This window comes from Vitis riparia, chromosome 19 (genome assembly GCF_004353265.1).
Source record: "Vitis riparia cultivar Riparia Gloire de Montpellier isolate 1030 chromosome 19, EGFV_Vit.rip_1.0, whole genome shotgun sequence".
NCBI lineage: Eukaryota > Viridiplantae > Streptophyta > Magnoliopsida > Vitales > Vitaceae > Vitis > Vitis riparia.
This window is the reverse complement of record NC_048449.1, coordinates 11001511-11026495: the sequence shown is the minus strand read 5'-3', so window position 1 is coordinate 11026495 and position 24985 is coordinate 11001511. Positions and strand designations below refer to the sequence as shown.

Below are 24985 nucleotides of genomic sequence, written 5' to 3'. Positions count from 1 at the left end.
GATGTCCTGCTGACTGATGGTACGTACAATATAAATCAAGCCGAAACTGTGAAGGCACGGGATCCGGAAGTGCCCTAGGAGCCAAAGGAGCCAAAAATCCCATGGCCTGGAACGTCTCAAAAACTCTGCTCAAGGGTATGCTCAAATCTGAAAAGTGTCTCCGACATCGTCGACGAGAGTGAAGTCGCTCCTGAGGAACTGTAATGACCGGAGGACCGCGAACCCAGGATGGAGGTCGTGTCGACGTAGCCAATGAAATGGATTAGGAATGCTGTTGGAGCATTGAATGTGGGCGAGGTTGTGGATACGAGGCACCCAAAGTAACAGATGTCGATGAAGTCAAATGTGGCAATGAAGGCATCGCTACTCCTGGAGCTCCTCTCGATGACGATGGATACTCTGACAAAATAAGCTCAATCCTCTCAACCCTTCATGTCAAATCCACCATCATCTCGTAAAGAGTAGTGAGAGTAATGGGTGTGATCTCGTCCGACATGGTGAACCTCAACTAAAGAAGTCTAATCTCAATGTACTCTGAAAATATCATAACCATCATGCCATCAATCTCTGCTCGAGGACTAGTCACGACATTAAAACTGTCCAAGACTCTAAAACAAACACATGCAAGAGACAAAAGCAAAGCAACACACAATGCTACTCAAAATAACAACACATAAAATGCATGATACGAAACAATGATAATAATAAAAAGAAGATAGAAACACATACCCAAGAAAGCAACAATGTCACTAAGTGAAATGAGAGTACATCATGCAAAATGATAAGACAATAAGGTCTACCCTCGAAACACAGGGTACGAACTCGAATCACTAAGTACAAAAAAAGACTCAAATATAAAGTAAAAGAGAACAAAAACCCAAACGACTAACTAACAATGTTGTCCCAAAATACACCAACAAGGTATCAAAGTGTCCTGTGAATATCAGTGCCCTGGGTGTCCAAAACGTGATGGTATAAGCCCAAAGGAGGAGGAATTGCATGTGTGGACTAGGCTGGAAAGGAATCAACAGTCATATCTGAACCGAGATCAGTATCTGTGGTCGATACGAGAAAGCTAACTGCACCACTATCAATAAGATCCTGTATGGTATGACGTAGAGAAGCACAATAATCAGTACAGTGGCCTACCATATGGTGAAATGCACAGAACTCATGAGCACGAAAACGCGGAGGTAAGGTACTCGGGGGTGGCCTAAGGGCCAATGGTACTAAAAAACCAGTAGATCTAAGTCGCTCAAAAGCTCTATCCAAAGGCATTCCCAAATCTGAATAAGTCATCTGATGTCGCCGATGGGGACGAGACTGCTCATGTCGTGGGATACTAGTCTATGGACGCTGAAACTGAAATGAAGGTCGTACGGTGACAGTATGAGGATGCATAGAAGGGTACTGCTGAACTAATTGAGGATGACGATGTTGTAAAGGTGGGAGATCACTCCTGGGTATTTGCAATGATCTCGCATAGGGATGATAACTAGGTCGTCGATGCTGAAAGTCCACAGAACATATGTCTCCATAGCCCTCAGATGATCCACTAACTCCCTTCCCCTCAGTATCTAGGGAAGGAGTAATATCTGACCATAATCCTCTAGATATGCCATCATCTACATCGAACAAAGCCTGAACCAACGATCTAAAATCCTGGAATGGGACTCCTGTCAAATGCCGAGCAAACCTAGGATGCAAACTCCTCAAAAACATGTTCATCCGATCTCTCTCAGTAGGTCGCTCAATCATCTCCATGGCCTTCTCCCTCCAACGGGAGATAAAAGAAGAAACAGGCTCATCTGATCTCTGTCTAAGAAACTCAAGCTCTCTACGTGTAAAGCTCGTATCACCACTGAATGAATACTGTCTCAGAAACTCCTGTGCTAAGTCCTCCCAAGTTCTCTGACGAGATGACTCTAATGAAGCGTACCATCTCTGTGTCGTGCCGCTCAATGACAATGGGAACAAAGTGAGCAACTGTGCCTCATCTAGACCAAGGGCCCTCATAACTATGCTATAAAGTCTGAGATGAATACGAGGACATCCAACACTTGTATATCTCTCTATATCAGGCATCCTAAAACCGATCGGCAAAGTGGCCACTGGCACATCGTCAGGGTCATCCCACGAAATCATCTCATCAGGATCTCTCATCTGTCTAATCCTCTGCTCGAGTTTGTCCATACGAGAACGAAGATCCTCAATAATGGTAACTGGTGTGACAATGGGTGGAATGACAGCAGCCTGATCATGTGAAATAGTATGCAAAGTCTGTGTAGCTGGCATCTGAACAGGTAACATAGGTGGTGGCACTGAATCAGATGGCGTGTCCCCGAGCACTACATGCCTACTCTACTGAGTATCCATCCTCTAACTCAAACTGGTCAATGCCTCCTGAATCGAAACCACAAAAGCGATAAGCTAACCAATCAAAACTGACTATGAATCCGTCTATAGCAGCCCAATGATACGAATCAACCTCTCTCTCACTCAACCCAGGGCACTGAACTAAGACTGAGACTACAAACAGACCCCTACAAAAGAACCCGAGCAAAACGACTCAAACACGACTCATGCAACGACACGAGATGTAACGAACAATGACCAATGCATGATACAATACAACCCAATACATGACAGGGTGCGATACACAATCATATGGTGACAATAAAAAATTTGGATATACGATAGAATCTCTAGAGTCATAGGAGTGTCCAACATGAGATGACTACAAATATGACTAAAGAATTTCTATCGATGATCCAGAAAATGATCGAGGTGTGATGAAAATGAATGGGGTGTGAAGAACAACACTATCACAAGATCGATACTCAATCTATAACAAAACATCCTTGATTCGACCTTCAACTCGAGCTTTATAAGAGAAAAAAGAATTATAAGGTGATCCAGACGAATCTCTCGAAAAATGTGTAAATATGAAAATATGCCTTTCACCTTTCTGTAATGAAAATATGAGCATCAAGTCGAAAATCGAACTAAGGATCAAACAAAGAATGAGGTACTGAGCCCGTGATAGGTGTGTAGTGTAAAAAGATGATCAATGAACATATCCCAAAGTATCGAGTGAGTGACAACAAAGTGAAGGGGTGTGTCGAGCCAAGAAATGAGAACGAAAACCCTAGGGAGAAAACATGCTAAACTCATCAAGTGAAAAACACAAACTAAGGCGACAAGACGAAAGGTGATCCAACCGATACTCAAACTCATACCGATCTCCGAGCACTCTCAACTGGAGACTAAAAAGAAGGAATATTGGATCCGAACTGTAACTAAAGAGGCTCTGAAGGCCCTCAAATGCACCCACGTGTAGGGAGAGAGTCCTAATAGAAGGATTTACGGCTCAACCTACGAGATCAAGGTGGCTCTAAATGGATATGGGTGGACTTTAAAGGATCCCTAGCAGAAGCGATCGTACCCTCCGACGGTACACAACCCTCTGCACGCCTCCGAAGAGACGGGGTGCTTCCATGCAAGGTGGTCATCACCTCCACACATGCACTACCTCGCATCCTAGGGGGCTCCTATGGTGAAACCTCTCAAACTCTCAACGCTCAATGGTTAACTAGAGTGCACAGTGAATGGTGTGGGTGCATATGAAAATCCTAGGAAGCTAAAACGGGAAAGGAAATACACTGGCCACACAAATATCCATGAAACCTAGCTCCGAGCTATACAGGTCTTCAATGATCGGACTCCAATCGACATCAGTGTGTCAGTCACCTCCAGGATGCTCCCGTACATCAATATAGCCCGTCGCTAGACCCTACTCCTAATCTCTGGCTCAGTCAGAGAATAAGCACACAGAATGCCTCACACTTGCAAAAGTGAGAATCGAAATGAAGAAAATGACCGAGACCAAGAGATTTGGAGGTAAGGGGATAGAAGTGCGGCCCACATGGACAAGTGACATGTAATCAAGCAAAAGAAGGGCAGTCATGCGACATGCAGTCAAGTAGAGTACAAGATATATCACTCATGCACGCATACAAGCTATGACAATCAGGATGAATAGTGATAAGAACACCATGCTCAAAGACGATCAAAATGATATATAAGCCAGAGAATCGTCATGTCAAATCAAACCAACAACGAATCCATACATGCAAGGCGATCAGAATAATCATGGCAAATATCAGAATCACTATACTAAGCGAAATAAGATAGGCAATCAATACAATCAGCATGTCAATACCTCAAACGAACATGACAATGAAGCACAGAGAAAATAGCTATCTCAGAATCCTCTATTAATACGAATCAAACATCATAATCAGCATGTCAAATATCTCAAACAAATATATCAATGAAGCACAAAGAAAATCATTATGTCAGAATCCCCAATCAAGATAATTGACCAATACAATCAATCATGTCATTGTCCCAAGTGAAAACTCGAGAACCCTCAATGTGCAATCAAGAAGTGAGTACCCACTGACAGACTCATCAAACACCACATTTGCTTCATCTTAAGTTCATGCTTGACCCTCTAAATGATCCCAAGTGGAGTCGCCATTTTGTGGACCCCGTATTTCGGCTCAATGCGTTTCCCACTCGATGGCGAACTCGATTTTTATTCAAAAAAATGATTTTTATTGATTATTTGAAAATGACTTGGAGTCGCCACTTATTTTTGTTTTATTTTTTAAAGGGTAAACAAAATAAGAAAGAAAAACCCTAAGTGTGACTCCTTATTTTGGTAAAGGTGGTCTGTGAAAAACAGGATCGGGTTCGGGGGTCAGGTTACTTATCGGGAAGGAACGGTAAAGACCGTAGCACCCCTCTAAGTCCCTAAAGTCGGGTCTCTACTAATAAAATGAAGCTGATGCGGCAATGATGAGGAAATCAATGAGTACTCAGAGCGATCATGCACATATGGGAATTGAAACACTTAATAAAGAACGACCAAAGTGAGAACGGGGCATACCTTGGTGTCAAACGATCAATGCGCTATCAAGAAAGAGGGTTAGCACACAATTAAAGAATAATCTCAAGCATGTCATAGAGCAGAATGAATCAAGCATGTAGAGGTGGATATTTGGGGTTCACTCTTTGGCACCTCTATATGATATTTTTTCTTTGCAGGTGGAGGGCTCTCAAGGAGCCACGTGTCACCCCGTAATTGGCCTTCAGTGAATCAAGTAGTGGAGTTGAAGGAGCCAATGAATGGTTGACACCTGGAAGGATCTTCAAAGAGGGCAACATTTTTTCTATTATGGGGAGTGTATGAGAGAGAGGAAGGAGGCTGGCAGCTGCAAGAAAACTGTGGTGCTTTTCAGAGGGGCTTTTGGGGGGCTGCTGGTTGCTGGAGAGAATAGAGGGAGATATCTTTTCTTTTCGAGAGGTAGCAGAGTGGAGAAGAAAGAAGTTTGGAGGTAAGCATCTCGGGAGTAAAAGGACTTCCTCAGGTATGATTGCTACAGTTTTATTGTTTGTTTTTGGCTGTTTATCACTCTCCCATGTCTCTTATTGATATGTGAATATTTTTTTATTTGCTTGGGGTGGATAATGAAGGCCACTTATTGCTTGTTGAAACATAATCCTGTCTACATGTTTACCACTGTTAATCGTAGTATGTTTTGCTCCTATTATGAAAATGCCCATAGTTGCCTTTGAAATGATTTTTCTCACCTAATCAGAGGGTTCACGGATGACTCATGAAGTGAAACCTCTGAAAATCACCTTTACTCATTTTATTTTGTGTTCTTTTCAATGGATTTTTCTTTGTTGTGACCAATACTTTGCTTCTGGGCCTCGTTCAATGTAATGGCTGCAAGAAAGTAGATCTGGGTCTGGCTGTGCACTCATTCAGAGATCAAGTATGATGGGAAGGGACTATGATTTGGGTGATGAGATTTTATTATGAAGTTCAAGGGAGTTGCAAGCTGCTTGAGAGATGGTGATTCTTGTGGCTGGTTGCTTGAGAGGAAAGGCAACTGAAAGCTGTAACCGAGGAAAGAAAGGGAACGTTCTCAGATTGGGTGCAAATGTTAATCACTTGGCAGTTGTGGCAGTCTCCAGGCCTCAAGAAGAGCTTGACAAAGATGGTAGTGAATCATCTGCTACATTCAAAGTGATGCAGGGAAAATCTCTTTCTAGAAAAGTAGCCATTGTGAAATCCTCAGAAAAAAGAAAAGAAAAAGAAAAGTGCTCTGGCTATATTCTGTGTAGACCTTACTGCTCGTGCTACTGATGGACTCATTGATCCTGTAATTGGCCGAGACATTGGAAGTTCAGAGGGTTGTTCAAATACTTTGCCGAAGAACTAAAAATAATCCCGTTCTTCTAGGTGAAAGCGGAGTTGGGAAAACAGCTATTGCCGAAGGATTAGCAATTAGTATTGCAAAGGCAGATGTTCTCTCTTTTCTCTTGACAAAACGCATAATGTCTTTGGATATAGGTTTGTTATTGGCAAGAAATTAAGGCTGTTAAGGCCATGCATGAAATGGTCATGGCTAGTAAACTGAAAAATGGTAATATTGCTTCTTGCATGGAAAACGGTAGCACTGTCCATTTTGAATCCCCTTTGCCTTCAATGTCAGATGATAATGAACCTATAGTGGTGGGGCCCAATGAAGTAGCAGTAGTTGCATCACTCTAGTTAGGGATACCAGTTCAGTAGGTCACTGCTGCTGAAAGAATGCTCTTGGTGGGTCTTCATGAGCAGCTTAGGAAACGAGTGGTTGGTCCAGATAATGCTATTGCTTCCATTTCTTGTGCTGTAAAGAGATCCCGGGTTGGCTTGAAAGACCCTAACAGACCCATTGTAACAATGTTTTTTTTTGTGGCCCAACTGGGGTTGGTAAAACTGAATTGGCAAAAGCTTTAGCGGCATGCTATTTTGGATCAGAGGCACAGCTATATGCAGCACATGAACTGCATGCTAGAGGATGGTTCTACCATAAGGAGGAGCAGCAGGTTTTTGAAGAAGCATCTCTTTGAGAATTTGTTAAAGCATCCAGAGTCCATGACAAATACTAAATTGGCTATAAGTGAAACATATCAACAAGCTGACATGATTTTGTCTGGATACTGAAAGAGTTACTTACCAAGATGATGGTTTTACTGCTCCCATATTAGTGCTTGTTGGTGACCATCTCTATGTTGCCAATGTTGAAGATTTGAGGGGTATAGTTGGACGTACCAAAGTGTTTCAATAATGCCGTTTTGACTGATTCATCATATTCTTGAATGAGAGCTCACTCGGACCCTCTAAAGCCCTGATTTGCCCTAACAGCCTTCAAAGATTGCCAGAAAAGACTATCTTAGTGATGGCGAACAACAAGGCTTTATCATTTCCAAAACCATGACCCAGAATCCTAAAGTTCAAACGCGCTTCAGTACGACAGAGACTCCATACTTCACTCCATATCTCTCCCTCCATTTATCATCCTTTGCTACCATACCCATGTCACCATGCCTTAGAAATCCACTCCATTTCTCCACCACCTTCTCAATATCCACTAATCCATTTCTCTCGTTATTCACTCCCCCATGATACCCACTGAATTCAATCACCCATACCCATCATCACTTTATTTCAATACCCATCACCCTCCATTCGTTTCCTACACCCTCCATAACCATATCATACTTACCATTCACCATCATTCCATTGGCATGACCACTTTTCTCTCACCACCTTTCTAACTGTTCATACCCATATTCCCTTCAATATAACATGGTTGGAATGCCATCCCGTGATGCTGTAGTCTCACAATCCATACCGATTGAGGGCACTGGCTACTGCCCTTACAAAATGCACCACCTGATCAACAGGGAATGATTGTTGGGTGAGAATTTGTACTCACTTGTGGATCAGTTGGAACATATTGTCTTTATGCATTATAAGGAGACAAAGAAATTTTCAAATAACACAATAGAGACATGAACAACTCAACTCCCAGCTACTATCTCCCAGATTTCAGTTAGGTGCAGGGTAGTAATTCACCCTGGGTTGTACATCTCTGAGATTTGATGTTCTCAAAAGAAGCTTCTCCCTCCGAGCTCGCTGGGTTGTATCAACTACAAGGTGTAAATCTCAATGTAAAGCATCTTGCCAGGGCACGTCTAGACCTCATACATGGAGTCTTGTCATTGTGGTTGCAGTTAAAGGTTCGTCAGCTTACCTTATGCCTTCAACGCACTGGAAGAAGGCTCATTTGAAAGTACGCCAGCAGCCAAAGTATTCATAGGCGGAACTTTGTATTCATGATGGAGAAGTGGTTAGAATTGTCAGTGATTGAAATAAAGATGTTTCAATAATAAGTGTGGGACGTCATCAGACATAAATGTTCGAAGATTTCTAAGGTGGTGGGATAAAATACAGATAGAAAATTGGTTGCGCTGTGGTGAGGAATATTCACCATCGTTCAAAGGGTCTTTAAACTACTACAACTGATGACTTGGTGAGTTGATTGTTTGAGGTCATGACGTCGAGAATAGTTTAGGAAGTTGAGGGTCACGTGCATCGTGTTACCAGCCAGTGTTTCATTGAAAATGGAAAATGGTTTTTGACGTTCAGCATGGATGAAGATGATGCGAGCATTGAGCCGAAGTTAGGTGGAGGCTCGAGCTCAATCAAAGAGTCAGTATTTCTGGGAAAGTAAAAAGGCCTGATGAAGCCATTGACATCTTCCATTTGATGAGTGGTGACTGTCATATATGTACCCAGACACTGCCACATACCTCCTCCACATATGAATGATCTTAAATCCTCAGCACAAGAATAGTTTGAGCACATGCTAATTGAAGATGATGATGTCCCTCTACTGATGACTGATGATGAGATAAAATTTGAAGTATGGTGTACTGGTAACAGAGACTTAGAAATATGCTATGAAGCGGGGTACAGTTGACTGTGGAGCTTAACATATGACTGATTCGAGAGTTGATGGGCTTGGTGTTTCATTTTGCATTGAGGGCAGCCTTGAAGATGCTAATGTCACTCGTCCTATTCCAGCTGAGCAAGCAGTGCTGAATGCTAATTCATCATCACATGGAGAATTGGCGTCCCCCAATGGCTCCTTGATAGCTGCAGGCATTGAAGGGCGAGCAGGGTCCTCATAACATGTGACTATTCAAGCACCCATTCCCACTGCATGGCCACCTTAGTATGGGCACCTTTTGGCCACGTGACTTTCTTCCACTTCCTCGTCCATTAATTTTGAAAATAATTTTTCTGAACTCCATCTTGTAAATAACCTTTTTTTTTTTTTTTAAATTTGGTTTTCAAATAATTCCAACCCTCTCATTTTTTATCCTTAGGGTTTTTAGGTTCCAAAATCTCATTTTTAATAAAATTTGGTTGCTATTTCCTCTTCGGCAGGCCATTGTCACATTTTCTATTTTTTTAAATGTTTTAAAATAAGTGTGAATTAAATTCCGTAATTCTGAATAATGGAATTTATGGAATTAATTCATGCAAAAATAAACGGGTTTTGGTGGGGGCCCTACATAAGTGATTTTATGATTGATTAATTGATTGATTTGATTAACACACTATATTGATTCATTCTACTCTATGACATGCTTGAGATTATTCTTTAATTGTGTGCTAACCCTCTTTCTTGATAGCGCATTAATCGTTTGACACCAAGGTATGCCCCGTTCTCACTTTGGTCGTTCTTTATTAAGTGTTTCAATTCCCATATGTGCATGATCGCTCTGAGTACTCATTGATTTCCTCATCATTGCCGCATCAGCTTCATTTTATTAGTAGAGACCCGACTTTAGGGACTTAGAGGGGTGCTATGGTCTTTACTGTACCTTTCCGATAAGTAACTTGACCCTCGAACCCGATCCGGTTTTTCACAGACCACCTTTTCCAAAATAAGGAGTCACACTTAGGGTTTTTCTTTCTTATTTTGTTTACCCTTTAAAAAATAAAACAAAAATAAGTGGCGACTCCAAGTCATTTTCAAATAATCAATAAAAATCATTTTTTCGAATAAAAATCGAGTTCGCCATCGAGTGGGAAACGCATTGAGCCGAAATGCGGGGTCCATAATATTATCATTAATTTTTTTTAAAATACATGATTTGTATTTTATTATTAATGTTACTATTTACAAAATTAATATTTATTTCTTATAATTTATTATTCTATTAAAAAAAATTAAATGTTATTATTCATTTTTAAGGAGAAATATAATTTAATTTAGATATTCATTTTAAAATTTCACAATTTAGTTTTTTTCCAAAAGATTAAAAAAAAAACCTAGGAGAAAAACATAATAATGGATCAATTTGTAAAGTAGGTGAGGAGCATAAAAATTCACTTTATGCAAAAATAGGAATGGGATGGAAAAAGATTGAATTTTGATTTTTGGTTTCTATTTCTAATAATGAATATAAAAAAATCAGTGATCCAAACAGGCGCAATTGGAAGATTAGAAAAAGCAATACCATCAAAACCCAACTTTGTAAATGGTTGGTATTGAGTGGGGGACTTTTCTTACTACACACGAAATCTGCCACCGGCTAAAAGTAGGAAAAGTTTGAGAAGATATTTTAATAACTTCAAAGCTGTTAGGCTCCTACCCATTAAAAGTAATGGAAGTTGATTAGACGATAAACATTTTGTTTTTAAATCAAAAGAGACTAAGAAACCAATGGTGTAGGGGTGGCGGATCCACATACATACCTTTCCATACAACGTCGAGCAACAAGCATGGGACGTAGAGCAGCGTGAACAAGGCATGGAGTGATTGTAGTTGCGTTCGAGAGCTCCCAACGGTGTCTTAGGCGTGCTCTCTTCACATTATCATGTCATGGTCATGACACGGGTGGTGGCACGTATCACATGTCTTGGCACGAGTTATGGTATGTGTCATGACATGATGAGTCTTGATACTTTTCAAAATCAAGCTTTGTAACATTTTATTTTTGAAAAAATTGACTTCTAAATGATTGACTTTATTTTTTTTTAAAAAAATTTAACTAAATATTTTGTTATTCTATTTGTCTTTTTATAAATAGGATGATAATTGTAAATATTTAAATTTTAAAATAATTTTTAAATATTCTACAATAATAATAATAGAATTAGAAATATTAATCTTACTATGATAACAATCTATTACCATTTTTGAGTCATCTTCAATTTTGATGTTTAAGAACTCATTACTCTCGATAGTTAATATGTTATATCTTAAAGTCACATACCTAGTAATAATTATTAAAACATTACTTATCTTAGTAGTTAATATATTATTTAAAGTCATATATTTTGAAATATTGTCTATTTGTCTATTTATAGTCATTTTTATAATTTTATTAGATAATAAATATTTAAATAAAGAAAGAAAAGTTTTTTTTTGGATAAAAATTAGTTTTTTAAAAATACAATACTTCTTAAAAGTGTTTTTATAATTATTTTAATTTTTAAGGATATTTTTAAATATATAATTATATAAAAATAAAAATATTACATATAAAAGTTACTAAAATAGGTTATGAATATTTCAAATTTTTAATAAATTTTTATTTAAAAAAATTTTTAAAATATTTTTGAAAACTATTCTAGAAAAACTGTTTTCAAAAACAGTTTTGGGGAGGTTTCAAAACAGATTAGGACATATAGTAGAGCCAGCAGGTATGACGTGGCTGATATTGTGATAACCTTATACTAGTATAATATAATGATGAGATAAAAGGCCTAATGGGAGCGAGGCACAAATACCATATGGTCCATATATATTGCAAATGGGCCGAGTGTGAGCGGAGGGCATAGGCCTTACGGGGGCGGTGGATTCGGATTGAGACAGACCAACCGCGTATGATCTGACTACAACCACCATCGTCGTGGGAATAGGGAGAGAAAGTGAGAAAGTATCCCCAATTGTCGTGCTAATTGCTATACTCGCGAAAATAATTTTCCCTCATTCCAAACAGGCGCCATCTGGCTGTTGTCAATTTTGACCAAAAATCGAAAAAAGCTTCATTTCTAATCATTGAGCTTGTTTTTTTTTTCTTCTTTTGTTGGTGGTGATCAAGGATGGGGTTGATTGAGGTATTCTGTATGGGAAATCCTAGAACGGCATGAGGTAAACCCGAGATCTCTATCTCAGAATTTTAGGTTCTTTGTGATTTGATCTTGCTGCTGATAATAAGGACTAAAGATTCAATCTTGATTTTTCAGTTAAATAGCCAAAGCAGTAGGGGTGACAGGTTGGGTTGGGGATTTCGTTTTCCTAATGGTGATTGGGGATAATTAGTTGGAAAACCCAAGGAATTATCGAAATCTTTTACTTTTGTTTTTTCGGAGGAATTGGGGGAAACCAGTTGAGTTGATATTGGTGTGTTTGTTTGGAAACATGCATGCTAGGCATCGAAGTCCTGGAAATGGATATAGGCTCAGTTCTATGGGAATGGGCCTGGCTGCCTCTCGGATCTCACCCGAAGGCTCAATTAGAGGACATGGCTTCCATAACTCTGAGTACCGAAACTTTAATCGTGGTTTTGGGCGGGGTCAATCAAAACCCTATCAACAGCCTCACTTGTCCCGGAAAGGTGACATTTTCATGGAAGCCGGTAGACTAGCAACCGAGTATTTGATTTCTACGGGGTTGCTTCCTCCTAGTGCGCTTCCTGTGAAATGGCAGAATGGTAGTTTGAAGAAGCAGGTGGGGGATTTCCAGGATGGAGAAAATTTGCAGCTTCCTGCAGAGGGTCGGACATCAGCGCTTGCCCGCTTGGGAAATGCTGTTTCTGATTCGGGTTCTGGTAGGAGAAGGTTCTCTGATGAATATAACCCAACGGGGTCGAGAAATCATACCAGAGGAAGGAGGAGAATGGGATCCTTTCGGAGTTATGGCTCTGATTGGAATGGAAGAAGTGGGTCGTGGGATAAGGCTAGGGCTTCCCCTGATACAGAGGGTGATGAAGATTCTACTTGTGGGTACCCTGAGGAGCAGCTTGTTGGTAAAGATGTAGGTAGTGGGGTTCAGAAGTCCAGACCGAGTGAATTACCCCCAATAAGTGATGATGTGGGTGATGATTCAGAAGCTGAGCCAGAGAACACCCGGGATGATATGAGCTCAAAAGCAGGTTCTTCTCGAGTTGGGAGAGATATCCCACTTGAGACAGATGGGGAACTCAATAAGAGGCCTGATGATTCCAGAGTATTAGATGTGGCACCTGGGGAAATGAAGGACGGTACCAGTAATGATAGTAATGATGAAACTGAGAAACAGACTGCCTCAGAGGATTTAACCATCCAGGATAGTGCAGTGGATGATGATATCGCTGGCAAGAGTGGTACTGATTTGCTAAGATTGTGCAACTTTGCCAAGGTGCCCACCAAAACTCGTTCTTCATTGATGTATAAGGCCTTAAAGATTGATCTAACTCCAACTACTGAAAAGGGAAATACTTCTGATATTGGACCCCTAAGGGGATCTAGCTATTCCAGTGAAGACAATCCTGTTGAGGAGTCCTTGGGTGGGGCACTGTCAGATCAAATTCAAAAATCACAATGTCTCAACTTGGATGTTTCTAGAGCTCTTACTGTAGAGTCCTTGGAGGATGCTGAAGAATTGGATTCTAAACATGTTGTGGAGCAGGGTAAATGTGTGAGGTCTCAGTCTTTCCCAGACAGAGCTTTCATGTATGAGCAGGAAGCAAGTCAGGGACCCCCTGGGTTTGGAAGGTGCAGCTCCATGGTTAAGGAGAGAGGCGAGAAACGGGCTGGACAACAGAGCGACACAATGGAGGGAATCAAGAAACTTAAAGAATGGCTTCCCTCCTTGGTTAGTAGGAGTGAGGAGTGCTTCACTCTCTCTAACTTGAGCAAAATGCAAACAAGTTCACAGGAGAGGGCTTCACCTGTTGATGAGGTGGTTTCAGCTGCCAATGAAAAGAACTCTATGGATATTTCCCTGTTTCCAAAAAGTGGAGGTGAGCAATGTATTGAGTTTGCAGAAGAGAAGCAGCTTCTCCCAAGTTCATTTAAGATATGTGACCTTAATCTCATGGGAACTTCTGATATGAATGAGAATCATGATACTGATCCGATTCTTTTGTTTCCCTCTATTCTGGAAACCAAAAAAGAAGCAGCACCAGTTGATATTGATTTGTCAATCAGTAATTGCTGCAATTTGTCAGATGAATGTGGTGGGCGTCCTGCTGATGGCAAGGAGGTTGAAGTAATTGATTTGGAAAATGACTCTGGACCAGAAGACAATGCCTTACCTAATTCAGAGAGAAAGTACGTTTCTTTTATCAATTTGTTTTCAATATTAATCTATTCATTTAGTCTTCCACTATTTATGACTATGGTTGTATCATCTTATGCAACCATTAATTCTGGTTTGAATTTTCTTTTCTTTCTCTTTTAAGGCACTTTGTTAGTCTTCCAAGTGTTGGCTACAGGTAATAGTGTCTATAGATTCTATATTTCTTTGCCCATGTGGTTGTTCTCTCCTATAACTGAATTTCTAAAACCTACAGGACAGAAAGTGTATTCATGGAGCTGGAGACCTTTCCCAACCATGCGCAGAATACCAGTGATGTGCCTGATGCGCAGGATGGTTATGGTCTTATGATCTCAGAGTTGCTTGGAAATGATATGTCAAATTGTTCTTCAGTACCTACAGATATTAATTCTCTGGATCATGAGATGAACCTTCATAATGGAGAGGTATTGCAACAAACTGTTAAACATATGCTAACCATCTTTTGCATACATTGACTTGATAGCTGAATGGTTACTCAATTTGATCCTAACGCTTATTCATATGTATCTGATACTTCAAAGTTTGATGGCTTTTTTGGATCTTAATGCATAGTCATAGAATGATCAAATGCACTTCTAGTATACCTCCATTACAACTGACTGTTTCTAATTATTTCAAGGACTGATGAAATGCACTTCTAATATTCCTTCAATACAACTGACTGTTTCTGATTATTTCAGGGAATGCTTGGTGGTGATGATGATTCAATATATATGTCGCTGGGAGAAATACCAATAAGTATGCCAGATATTTAGTTTAATGGTATTATTGTTTTCTTTAATTTCTACAGTTACTATGGTTGATCCCCCTAAGGTGGTTTTGTATGACATATGGACATGTGATGATTCATTTTATGCATTGAATCAAAATTAGTTTACCATAAGTGACACACAGCATGCATTTCCATCAATCCTTTGTTGTGTCATTATGATAGGAAAAAAAAAAAATCCACAAAATGCATTTAATTATTGAGATAATGTGTCCCTTCCTCATTGAAGCCTTGTGTTTGTTTCATGCATATCTTTACAAGGGAATGGGCAAGATTAAGAATATTATTTTTGGGGTACAAATAATTGTGGAAAATTTTGTTTCCTTGGATATGAGATGCTAACTTAGATCTGGTTTTTATTTTTTTATTTTTATTCTCATTTCTAGAGAATGAAAATAATAGGGGATAATCCATTTTTTTTATCCTTGTCTTTATTTATGAATAAATCTGTGAAAACAAGCTAATTCAAACCTAGTTAAACACCCAAGAGGGGAGGGGAAAGAAGGGGATGGGGGAGGTGGGAGGGGATTAGGTGTTGGCCCTTTTTAAAAAATATAATGAAATGCAACTAATTAACAATAGAAATGCTATAGATTATACCTATAAAAAAAACAATGGATATGCTAGATTATGCACGAAAGTAAAGAAAATAGAGAAAAGAGATTGCAAATTATAGTGGTTCATTGATCGCCTATGTCCACTCTCCTCCAGGTCCTAATTGAGCAAGGGTTCCACTAATCTCCAAGGCTTTAAACCAAAAGCCTTCAATGAATACATTTGGATTCCAAGGTTCTAAGGGACCTTCACAAATACCTTAAGTCATCTACCTCACTTGAAAACACTTTTTATAAGGAGAAGATGATGATAAGCTAAGTAGTCTAAATCTTAGTGAAGCAAAATATCCTCATAATACAATGGAAACTAGGATTTACATGCACTTAAAAAAACTTTGAATGAGAGAAATAAGTTGGTGAACAATTGAAATCTATGGGTCTCTTGTTTATAAATGCACTTAAACACCTCAATATATAGGTAAGCAACTTGGAATTCCCAAAACCTATAATTTAGGTTCGACTAGCTCAGCTGCAGGTTCTCTAGCCGTTGTGCGTTAAATGCATAGGTGATCGTTGGGATTCTGGACCTCAACTTATTGAGCAGTTGGTTCAAATTGGTCCTTGACTGGTCGAGGCTCCTACCTCAACTAGTTAAAACATCCTATTGGAAGTCTAAGATGCACAAAATGCACATCGAACGGCTGAATCTAACTACTTCAATCGGTTGAGCCTAACTAGCTCAATTGGTTCCTCCTTACCTCAATCGGTTGTACTAACCATAGAAAAAGGCCAGATTGAGGTCGGAAGCCTTCAATAAAGCATCCTTAACACCATTTTAAACCTTTTAAAGCATATTTTGAACAAATTAAAGCTAGGTTAAAAACATGAAATTATCCAATTTTATGAAGATGTGATCAAATTAAGTTCAAGAAATGATTTTTAAAAGTTTAAGAGCATGCTGAAATTTTAATGACAAGTTTTGCCAACAAATACAAACTTACATTGGTACGTAGGTCTTCTTAAGTCTTCAATAAGCTCAAGTCTCCATTAACAAGAATCTTTATTTGAGTTGCTTGAACTTTTCTTTAATTTTTCAAGAAAACCTAAAATGTTCAACTTGATTTCATTAGTAACTTTAACTTTGTTTTGTTATCATCAAAACTTGATTAGGAAAAACCTTGGGCTGACAAAATCTAATTTTAATAAACGCTAGAATAAGAATAAATTTGACTAAAATCTCGAGTTCCTAATCAGCCAAACGTTAGAATGAGGATCTCATATCTGTTGCATTCTTGGGGTTCATTTCTGAAAATTTGCTTTCCATTCATGAGTTTTAGGTGCTGGCAAGCCAACCACACTTGTTGCATTTAATCACATTGTATACATTGTTACATGTGCGCACCAAAGAAAAAAAACACAAAAACTTTCCTCCTATTGGCAACCTAACCAATTGATAAAATCAATCATAGAGAAGGATTCTTGCCCTAGACCCCTGGTCCTTTTTACAAAGTTACATAGAAAAGAGAATTTTAGCTCTTGATCTGATGGTTCAACATTATCAAAAGCTCTTCTATTCCCCTCTTTCCAAATAGTCCAAAACAAACAAAGAGGAGCTACATTCCTTGCCTTCTTTCTCCTCTTTCCAATGGATCGGCTATGCCAACTAAGTAGCGCTGCTTGGACTGAGGTATGCAACATCCAAACCATCATTGATCAATGCTGAAAGTAATTTTTTTTTGGTAGGCAAAAGAGCAATAGATATATTAAAGAGCCAGAAAAGGCTACACCAAGTACACATGAAGTATACATGTGCGCACCAAAGAAAAAAAACACAAAAACTTTCGTCCTATTGGCAACCTAACCAATTGATAAAATCAATTATAGAGAAGGATTCTTGCCCTAGACCCTTGGTCCTTTTTACAAAGTTACATAGAAAAGAGAATTTTAGCTCTTGATCTAATGGTTCAACATTATCAAAAGCTCTTCGATTCCCCTCTTTCCAAATAGTCCAAAACAAACAAAGAGGAGCAACATTCCTTGCCTTCTTTCTCCTCTTTCCAATGGATCGGCTATGCCAACTAAGGTAGCGCTGCTTGGACTGAGGTATGCAACACCCAAGCCACTCTAAACAAGGAGAAGACCAACCACCATAACAAACTTGCCTTAAAATAATGAAGAAGGATGTGATTGCAAAATTCCTTGCCTTTGCATAGAAAACATCTGTTCGCCAAAGTCCAACCCCTCCTCTTTAAGTTGTCTATAGTTGGAATCCCTTTCCAAGTTGCTTCCCAAACAAAAAACCTCACTTTTATTGGAGCCCAAGAATTCCAAATAAGTCTTGCCGGGAAAGAATCTGAACCCCTCTGAACCTTCCCATCATAGAAAGATTAAACTGAAAACTGACCCCCCTTAGTATCCATCCACACCACCTTGTCATCCACCTCCCTACTCTGATTTTACCATGCAACCGTCAAAAGGAGTGCTTCAACACAACTTAACTCTCAATCTTGGAAATTCCTCACAAAACGGGGGTTCCAACACCCCCCACATTCAGCCTGCTCCCAAGCATCACATATTTAAGCCTCCTTTGAAGTGGCTATAGCGAACAAAGAGGGGAAAAAGGTCCTCAAAGGGGTGTCCCTACACCAAATGTCCTTCCTAAATTTTACCCTTATTCCGTTGCTCAAAACATAAAAAATCTTGCTTTTGAAAGCATCTCATCCTTTCCTTATAGCCTTCCATAATCCTACGCCATTACCCTCCCTCACCTCCATAGAGCACCAACCCCCTTCTTCTACCTCACACTTACTAAAGATTACTTTCTTCCACAAGGGCTCTCCCTCTGACATGAACCTCCAACTCCATTTGCCTAATAGAGTCTTGTTCAAAATAGAAAGATTCCGAATGCCTAGCTCCCCTTCCGCCTTTGGCTTACAAATTTTGTGCCAACTCACTAAGTGAGGCTTATTTTCAAGGGGCCTCCCTCCCCAAAGAAAGTCCCTTTGAAGTTTTTCCAATCTACAACATATCCTTCTTGGAATAACAAAAAATGGACATAAAATAAATGGGTAGGCTAGACAAGGTACTTTTGAAAAGAGTTTAGTGTCCCCCCTTGGACAGGAATTGTCTCTTCCATCTTGCGAGCTTTCTTTGCATCATCTCTTCCACCAAGTCCCACATTGTCGTTGATTTAAAGGTAGCCCCCAAAGGAAGCCCAAGATACTTGGAGGGTAATGACCCCACTTTACACCCTAGAATATCCACCAAATCCTCCATTATAGGAACCTTTCCAATAGAGATTAGCTCACTTTTTTCAAGGTTGATCTTAAGCCTAGAAATTACTTCAAACCACATCAAGACCCAAAGAAGATGCAATAGTTGGTCCTTAGAAGCCTTACAAAAAAATCAATGTGTCATTCGCAAACAAAATATGAGACACCTCCACTCCTTCGCCACCTTTGCCTCCCACCTTAAATCCTAACATAAAACCCCTGATGTAGTACAGGAAATAAAATGAAAGGAGAGTATAATTGAAAGGACCTTAGGAATCACTCCTAGAAACCTTAGGCTTCGCACCCAAGTACTCTTTGCATCTCACAAAGGAAAAACTGGCTGCTGAAAATTCATTATTGATTGATTCCTTCCATCCAAAAGACTAATCAACTACTATATAAGACTTTTCTAGGGACTTATAACTCCTTGGAACTAGACACAATAAATGCAACTTGAAAATGACAAACTTGGACTAATTACTGACCACATTAAAGACTGTTGGAAAATGACAACAATAATGACTGAAAATGGTAACTTTAACCCTTGACTAAGCCCATAACTTAAGCTGAACCCATATTGACTTATATAAGATCCCAACTAAGCCCATTATCATCTAGAGAGTGCCAAATTAAAGCTTGGGCCTTGGAGCCCACTCCTTTGCACCTTTGATAAACTTTTAAAGGTGGCTGCCACTAGTCTTTATCAACCCCCCTCCCTAGCTTTCTTAAGATGAAAGCTAGGAGCCTCCATAACCAAAACAAATAAATAAGGAGACAAAGGATCTCTCCTTGCCTCAACCCTCTTGAACTATGAAAAAAACCAGCAAGGGTCTTATTGATCAAAACGGAAAATTTGGTTGTAAAAATACACCAATTAATCCACCTAATCCACTTATGACCAAAATCCATCTTCTCCAGAATTGCCAGTAAGAAGTTTCAATTTACATGATTGCATGCCTTTTATATGTCTAACTTACATAGAATGCCATTATAATCACTCTTTAACCTTGAATCAATGACTACCCTTCTTTTAATAAAATTTTCTGTGTTTATCTATCAAAAAAAAAAACCTTGAATCAATGACTTCATTGGCAATAAGGATTGTATCAAGAATTTGTCTCCCTTTGATAAAAGCATTCTGAGAAGAAGAGACTACCTTTACCACCACTTTTTTTAAGTCTATTTGCTAGAACCCTGGCCAAGAATTTGTACAAGCTCCTAACCAAGCTAATAGGCTTAAAATCCTTTAGATTATATGCTCCATCATTTTTTGGGATTAAGACCAAAACGGTAGTATTCAAAATTCTTTCAAACTGCCCTAGGTAAAAGGATTCCTTAAAGAAGCCCAACACTTCACTCTTGACAAAGTCCCAACAAAGATGCCAGAAAGCCATAGTAAGCTCGTCAGTGCCCGGAGCTTTATCCTCATTCAAAGCTGATAGAGCTGAGAAGACTTCCTCCTCAAAGAAAGGACACTCCAAACTCCTCGCCTCCTCCCAAGTCAAGGACTCCAAAGACAACCCATTTATGTTGGGTCTCTAGTCACTGTTTTCAGTAAAGAGATGACTAAAAGTATTGATCACCTCCTCCTTAATCTCCTCCTCACCAGACAACCAGTTCCCAGCTACACTTACACTAGCTAAAAATTCCTTCTACAATGAACATTTGCCATTCTGTGAAAGAATTTTGTATTTCTATCTCCCTCCTTCAGCCATAACTCTCTAGATGTCCAAGAAATCTCTTTAAACAGTGTCCACTTCTTAAATTCTTCTGTAGCCAATCTTTTAGCCACAATCTCATCCCCTACCAACGGAGCTTCCCTCTCCTTGCCCTCCCAAAAACCTAGCCAATTGAGGGCATTTGCCTTCTTGTTTGTCACACACCCAAAAACCTCTTGATTCCAAATCTTCAAGTCCTTTAGGGCTTTCAATTTGGAAGCTAAGACAAAACTATTGGTGCCCCAGAAATTGTAAACCATTCACCAGCTTTTAATTAAGTCTTTGAGACCATCCACTTCAATCCATATATTCTCAAATCTGAAGGGAGTTTTTCCCCTTCTTTCACCACCCCCATCTAACAGAATAGGTGAATGATCAGAGACCAGCCTTGGCAAGACACTCTGTAGAAGCCCGAAAAAATGATTCTCCCACCCTTCTAACACGAGGAAGCGATCCAACCCAGACATGGATTGGTCATTTAAGCCTCCCCACTAAGTAAAAGACCCTCCATTCATCAACTTCAACTCCTCAATCTCTGAGAATCTCTGCATAGTCGCAAACAACCTGAAACAATTCCTCGTTTCCCTTGGATATATGATTATGTTGAAGTCCCCTCTGATGCACCATGGATCTCCCCACAAGCCTCTAATGTCTCCCAATTCTGCTAAAAAGTCATCCCATTCACCCCTTAGCATCAATCCATAAACCCTCGTAAACACCCAAACAAACACATCCTCACAGTTTTTAACATGGCAAGAAACAGTAAAGCACCTACCCTCCATCTCTAATAACTAACACCCTGTTATCCCAAAAATCACAAGGCCACCAGGTGATCCCCTTGCTTCCACTGCTCCCCAATCCAAAAAACGACCCACACCAAGACTTCTAACCAAATGCCCCAACATCTCCTACACCCTGGTCTCTTGCAAGCAAACCAAATCAACTTTCTGCATTCTGATTACAGATTTGATAACCTTTTGTTTCTCTCTATTGTTAACCACTCTAACATTCCAAGACCAAATTCTAATCTTCATGAGGAAACGGAAACTAAATCCCACCCCTTCTTTCCTCCACACCTTTCTTTCCTTGGAATTATCATTGTAAAAGAATTATTTGAGCTCTGTCATGCTTCTGTGCTAAATGCCGCTTACAGGATGAGGATTCAGCAGTGGCAGTTGTCCATTGATCAATGAATTGAGTTCAGTAAGTGGCATGTTTTGAGAACATAAAGCTTAGAATCCATGTAGTGAAAATTTATTATGGCCAATTGGTGCCTGTAAGGAATGTCATGTCATATTGCCTGTGAGGTTCAGAAGATTCAGGATTTGTGATTTGAATGGGTAAGAAGTAAGAACTAAGTATCTGGTAGATAGAGGAGATATAGCCTCTGGATGGAACCAGGAATTATCTGAAAGAGAAAGGTGTTAAGTTATGAAATCCATGCCATGTGAGCTCTAAGCCCAGAAGTTATCAGAAAAATGTTGGTGAAAAGAATTGCTGGAGGATTGACTCAAATAATAATTGAAGTTTCCAAATCTGAGAGGTTGGGGTCTCTCCCTCTAGAATATAGCATGCAGACTGTTCAGGTCAAGCAGGGATTAAGAACCCTAGTGCTAGTTTTATTCTTGCAGTTGTGCTACGTCTTGGTTGTGAACTCATGTTGCATTTGCAATATAGCATCTAGTTGTGGGTGTTTACATACAAAGCAAACCATAAAACTTTTGTTGCATTTTCTCTATTTCTCTTATGACCTTTTTCAGTATTGTTGAAACATCATCCAATAAAAAAATTTGTTCATTTGTACATCAAAATTTTTGTCCCTTCTTTTTTATTTTTTATTTTTATCCTTGTTCCCTAAGTGCTTTGGATTGTTCTGCTGCAGGCCTTTTGCGGGTTTGGGAGCAGCCAACACAAGAATATGAGAAGCCCTTCTGATATGTGGTTTGGTATGCATAGTATCAGTCACTGGGGTTCTTTTGCTGCAATCACCAGCTCTATCCAAATGCAAGTCTCTTTTGGTTTCTTACTCTGATTTTGCTTAAAACAAATGCTAGTAAGTGTGCTTCTCCTAGGAGCTTCTAGAGGTGTCAAATGTTCCTTTTCTTCCTTCTTTTAGCTGTTGCATCTCATTTTCATATGAGAAAAGTTTGTTAGTTGATTAGCAGAAGTGGTTAAAGGATACCTATGTGACCTATTTGCACTTGCTGATCTTACATCAGAAAATGATAATAAAGCAGCGTTGTTGAAAGAAATGGCATGGCAAGAAACCATTTGACCATGAATATATTATCAGAAATAACAAGAGCTGCAGTGAATGTGGGATGAGAAATGATTACAATTAACTCATGATTTCAAAGTGACTGTTAGCTTACCTCTTATGCCTCATTTGCAGCTAGATAATTGTTCCTATGATTACTGGACAGTTACCTTTCAATTGTTAGTTCTTGAACTTTTAAAAGGTTCAATCTTTGTTATTGCAGACTATTTGAAGTAATATACATTGAGGTATTTTTGGCACTTCTGTCCTGTTATGGTGATTAAGGTGAGTTGCGGTGATATGGCTTGTTCAGCTTTGTTGCATTGTACAGGTTCTGCATGTATACTACCCCATAAAATACATAATTTTTCTGTTTCATATTTCATATACCATTCAAGTGGGAGTCTCGGTAAGCTCCTTGCCCTTTCAATTGAGAGAAGGGACAGGAAATCTTAAATTTATTTATTGGTTTCTAGCTTTCTGGCTGGCATATGAAGAGGGAAAAGGGTGGAGCCCATCGGGAATGTTTTCACGTCATAAAAGGTTGGAATTGAAGGAATATTTTTACTCTGGAGTGCGGTTAGCCCAATTTGTAAGTTTAGAAAAAAGATGGGTAATCTTCTTTTACAGTTACACAGAAGGAAAGTCCTTGTCTTGTCTCCTCTCCTCCCTTTCTTTTTAGAATTTGTGATAATTAAATGAGGAAAATGGAAGTGGGCTTTTGGCTTTTCACTTAGGACCATTTCTTTATGCCAGATTTTTGAGATCAAGTTTCATTTTCATTGGGATTTATGTGAATCTTAGTGATATAGAGAGATCATCAAACCTGTCAGCGCGCTGGCTGGGGTAGCTAGAAAATGAGAAGAAATGGAAACAAGTGAAACTTTGGGAATGGGATGGGTGTTGGTGTTTTTCCTGGTTATCTTATCTTAATTTCTATTTATTTTTATTTGGATCTGAGCAAACCCTTTTCTTTCTTCTAGATTTGGGAATGACACTGCCCAATAACCTTAAATATGGCAGAGAATCTCAGCTGGGCAATTCTAAGAGGTAGCTGAGTCATATTTCCTTGTTTGCAGGAGGATGGGACACAGTTGCCATATCTTAGACATTGTCAATTCAAAAGCGTGGTGTGAACTGTGAAGTGTGAACTTCAAGTACTATTATGCAACTCCATCATTTCATTACATTTACACACTAAATAAGTGAAGGGAATAATAAAGTTGGGGGCGGGGGGAGGAGATAGGAATTAGGATGGATGACGTAGTCTGAAAAACTTACTGGTATTGTTATCATAGGATACTGTTTTCTTTGTGGTAATAGTAGGATACATCACGTCACTGTCTGTCACTAAACATCACCCTACTACTCCACCCTTGACCCTCCTTCATAATCAAGTTTCTAGACTCTTTTGTTTTTTAGTTGGGGCCTTTGCCCTTTTATTAGTCTTGGTCTCTAACCCAAACCCAATTAAGGAGGCATATCTACTTGTTTATGGTGCATTGAGGCGTGTGTTCTGGTTCTGAGACCCATGGGTGATTTACTAAAGCCCAGAGCGAAAACCCAAGGCGTCAAGGGGTGTAGTGAGATGCAATAAGTTAATAACTAATGACCACATCTCTCTCTATCAAACACGCACAATGAGAGAGAGAGAGAGAGAACGTCTTGTGTTGGGGGAAGGGGAGGAGAGGGGGAGGGGACCCTCGGCCTCTGAGAGCCTCAGACCCTCAGACGGAGACATGTAACCGTCATATCCCTATCACCATTTGCTTGCAAATGCTAGCTGTACTACCCAACCCCCCCTCCCTCCACCGTGTTCTGGACGTTGACAATCCTCACTTCCATTCTCTTTCATTCTTTAACTCCTACAATTTCCCAACGTCTCTTATTATAATTATTTATATGATCATTGCCAAAGATGGAGGATAGTCCCATTTCCTTTTATGTTAACGTATTTTGAACTCTATGATTTGGAGTATTGTCACCTCTTGGCCACTGGATTCATGACCCACCCATGTAAATTTTTATTTATTTTCTGTTTTTCTTGAAGAGAAATAAAATAAGGAATGGAGGTAACATGTGTGACATATTATAAAACATGATACATTGATTGATGTTTTGAATTGATGAGTGTTGGCGTGGCTTTAATGC

General features: G+C 39.4%; 2 protein-coding genes across 5 annotated transcripts; one reads left to right on the top strand and one right to left on the bottom strand.

The window, feature by feature from the left end:
* Positions 1-1347: 1347 nt before the first annotated feature.
* LOC117908189 lies at positions 1348-2310 on the bottom strand. Its single transcript, XM_034821839.1, has one exon. The coding sequence runs from the start codon at positions 2308-2310 to the stop codon at positions 1348-1350; it is 963 nt and encodes a 320-aa protein (XP_034677730.1).
* Positions 2311-11757: 9447 nt separating this feature from the next.
* LOC117908716 (uncharacterized protein At4g26450) lies at positions 11758-23570 on the top strand. 4 transcript variants are annotated; one of them, XR_004650239.1, is made up of 6 exons: positions 11761-12074; positions 12170-14236; positions 14479-14668; positions 14945-15002; positions 22460-23119; positions 23311-23570. XR_004650239.1 is itself a non-coding variant. In XM_034822400.1 (4 exons), the coding sequence occupies exons 1-4, from the start codon at positions 12345-12347 to the stop codon at positions 22510-22512; spliced, it is 2193 nt and encodes a 730-aa protein (XP_034678291.1). In that variant the 5' UTR covers positions 11761-12344; the 3' UTR covers positions 22513-23570. The 4 variants fall into 4 exon arrangements, 2 of the variants coding, with proteins under 2 accessions (XP_034678292.1, XP_034678291.1); XR_004650240.1 differs by having other exon boundaries at positions 11760-14236; positions 14945-15026; XM_034822400.1 differs by having other exon boundaries at positions 11761-14236; positions 22460-23570.
* The last annotated feature ends 1415 nt before the right edge of the window (positions 23571-24985 follow it).